Below are 3,447 nucleotides of genomic sequence, written 5' to 3' on the forward strand. Positions count from 1 at the left end.
CATGTTCTTCATGTCTGTAGGAGAGAACATTCTTGTATGAATTGAAAGAGTCTGAATATAAATATGAATTTTATCAGGATAGCTTAATTTGTCTCAGAGACCATAGTTTTCCTTTTCAAATATGGTTGGCAAAAATAAGCTAATTTTAAGTTAAAGGATCTAATTTTCAGGAGGTATTATCAAAGGAAAAATAAGATAAAGTTTATTCCTTCTACTGCACAGAAATTGCCATTATTTTCTGGGGAAAATAATAAAAAATAAATACAGCTTCATTTCAAATAGCAAATTTAATGACACTGACAGCATACTTTATATTTAATTTCTATTTTATTTTCCAACATGCTTTATTTTATTAATAAATTCAAGGAGATATTTTAATAATGCTTCTAAATATTATAACATTATTTGGTGACATATGACATTTTAATTAAAATACATTTTTTTATTTCATATAAAATAGATTTTATTTCTATATGTGATTTCTAGTAATCTTCTTAAAACAATCTCTATTTTTGTAAGACTGCCAAATCTACCTTTCTTTAATATGGGAAACAATGGAGATTACTGATATCTAAAATTCTGTTACACAGGTGAAAACTGATCTTTTTCATGTAACTTAAAAGAGTTAGGACCTTGATTTTAGGCTAATAAGAAAAATGGACATTGATGATGTATACATCTGTCTTAAAAGAATGAATGAAATGAGGTGTTGAAAGAATTTATGTAGAGAGAGCAGAGAGTTTTTCATTCAGCTTTCTTTTCAGAGTTACTGTTTTTATATGATCGTATTCACTTATTTGAAGAAAAGACCATTCTCTGGACCATGTTCTTGAAGGCTTGCTGCACTTGCTGATTTCGCAGGGTGTATATAAATGGATTCAAAAGAGGAGCCACTGAGGTATTGAGCACAGCCACTCCTTTGCTTAGAGTCACCCTTTCGCTTGCTGAAGGCTTAATGTACATGAAGATGCAGCTGCCATAAGACAGAGAGACAACTATCATGTGGGAAGAACACGTGGAAAAGGCTTTGTTCCTTTGATTCGTGGAAGGAATTCTCAGAATTGTCTGGATAATATATGTATAGGATAGAATAACTAATGTTAAAGTGACCATGAGTGTTACCACAGCTAAAAATAATGCCATGAGTTCTAGAAAGTGAGTGCTTGTGCAGGAAAGCTGCAAGATGGGAGAAGCATCACAGATGAAATGATCAACTATATTGGAGGCACAGAAATCCAATCGCAGCAGCAGAATTATTGGTGGAAAGATGATCAGGAATCCTGCAAGCCAGGAGCTAAAGACAAGAAGTATACAGACTCTACTGCTCATGATGGTGGTGTAATGTAGAGGTTTGCAGATGGCTACGTAGCGGTCATAGGACATGGCAGCCAGGAGGTAAAATTCTGTCACCCCCAAGAAGATGAAGAAAAACAGCTGAGCCACACAACCGTTATAAGAAATGGTTCTGTCCCCCGTCATGATCGCAATAAGGAATCTGGGAATGCAGACCGACGTGAATGATATTTCTAGGAATGAGAAGTTTCGAAGGAAGAAATACATTGGAGTCTGCAGATGGGGATCTGAAAGGGTGAGGGTGATGATGACCAGGTTCCCAGTCACGCTTAGCATGTAGGTAACAAGAAGAAATAGGAACAGTACAACCTGCCACTGTGGATCACTTGTCAACCCAAGAAGGATAAACTCGGTAACTTCTGTGTAATTTCTCATTATTTTCCTTCATTATAGTGATATTCTTTGTTTTAGCTGTGAAACAGATGAAGAAATTAAAAAAAAAATATGGCACCAACAAAGAAACACACACACACACACGCACAATATTATAGCTTCCTTGTACTTTTAGGGGAAAATGTTTTAGTAGTATATAGTAACAAAAGACTTTTAAAGTTTCGCAATTTATTATGTCATGTATTAATTCACTATCCTGTATTTCCTACATTGTTTTCTCACACATATCAGAAAAAAATTTTCTTCTGAATGCTTCAATATATTCCTGAAAACAAAGAGAAAAGGATGCTCAAATCTCTGATTTTAAAACTTCAAATAAAACTGAGAGCTTACCTCCAGTGTATCCAAATATTATTGAAGATATACTTTTATTGCTTTCTGCTTCATACAAAATTTTAATTTGTCTATTTTGTATAAGCATTTCTTTTTCCTTATCCATTTGAAACTTTTACAATCTGTGGAGATACCTTAGGAACTTAGTTGTCCAACTGGTAGAGTAACATGTCCCTGATAATAGTATAGCACTAGAGCCACACATATATATGTAAAATACATAAAAGTAGTACCTTTACTTAAGTCTCAATTTTAACTTTTTGTAAACTACTAGTATCCTTACTTATTTCCAAAATCATTTGGCACTTCTCCACAATCTCGCCTGTTCTTTTCTTAAGGGGTAATGAAAAGGAATAGTAAACATTCAAGGTAAGTTTTGGAGAGGCAAAGATTCTCTTTCTTTTTCTACTTCTTTCCTCCTTTTTTTTTCTTTGTACAATAACTTGATATTATACAGAGTTTGTTTAATTATTTGATCCTTATTTAATATTATTTTCCACTAAAACTTTAGATGTGCTGTCATCTAATATAATTCTTTTTAATAGTTTATATCTAGAAAGACTGCCTAAGTTTGCATTGCCTCATGTGTTTTCTGTAGTCTTCAGAGGTTTCAGAACTTTCAAAAAATGCTATTTTCTCAGTATCAGCCAATTAATTCAATATGTTAATAAACTTACTTAGATTTTTTACTTATAAAATTTCTGGGAGGATATATTCCATTTTCAGTCTTCTCTTTCTGGTCATAAAATAAGCATTTTTCTTGTCTTTTGCCTTTATATGATAAATGCTAACCTTCCCTATATAAAATGTGCAAAACTCATATTAAAAGAATATCTGTAATTGTTAAAGGTCATCAAGTGTATTATTTCAAATAATGTACAAAAATGACTATATGGTGTCTTGATATTTATGATATTAGAAATGATTATGGAAAACTATGTAGACAAGAACACAAAAAATCATGAAAGTCCTGTTAATCACAAAATATTTATGCTATAATGAATAAAAGTGTTGCATAAAATTATTAAATAGTAGCTTCAAAATTTTCTTTATATATTGCATATAAATGTGTGGTTTAATTTTATTTATACATGGTACATAATTGAGATTATTTGTATAAGCATAATTGTATACAATTAAGGCCAATTTATATTTTTGTAAAAAGCTATCAAAGAAGTACTTACATTTATGGTAAATATGACTGGTTAGTCAGTATCACTTCTAATAGCTTCTTTAATTTGCTTCAACTAAGTACTTTGGGATTTTTCAAAAGTTTTTGCAATCTCTTTCCCCTCTGTCATCATATATTTGTAACCAAATAACCAAAATATCAATAATGAAGAATAACTGTAAGACCTCCCTCTCCAA

At 31.6% G+C, this 3,447-nt stretch overlaps 1 protein-coding gene across 1 annotated transcript; it reads right to left on the reverse strand.

The window, feature by feature from the left end:
- On the reverse strand, positions 790 to 1,728 carry LOC102180195 (olfactory receptor 6C75). Its single transcript, XM_005680451.2, has one exon. It carries the CDS (start codon positions 1,726 to 1,728, stop codon positions 790 to 792), a length of 939 nt encoding a protein of 312 aa, XP_005680508.2.

Source organism: Capra hircus, chromosome 5 (assembly GCF_001704415.2).
Source record: "Capra hircus breed San Clemente chromosome 5, ASM170441v1, whole genome shotgun sequence".
In the NCBI taxonomy this organism is placed as follows: Eukaryota; Metazoa; Chordata; class Mammalia; order Artiodactyla; family Bovidae; genus Capra; species Capra hircus.

Bases quoted from the DNA above. Each gene is read 5' to 3' on its own strand.
- LOC102180195 (XM_005680451.2), bottom strand. From the start codon at position 1,728: ATGAGAAATTACACAGAAGTTACCGAGTTTATCCTTCTTGGGTTGACA.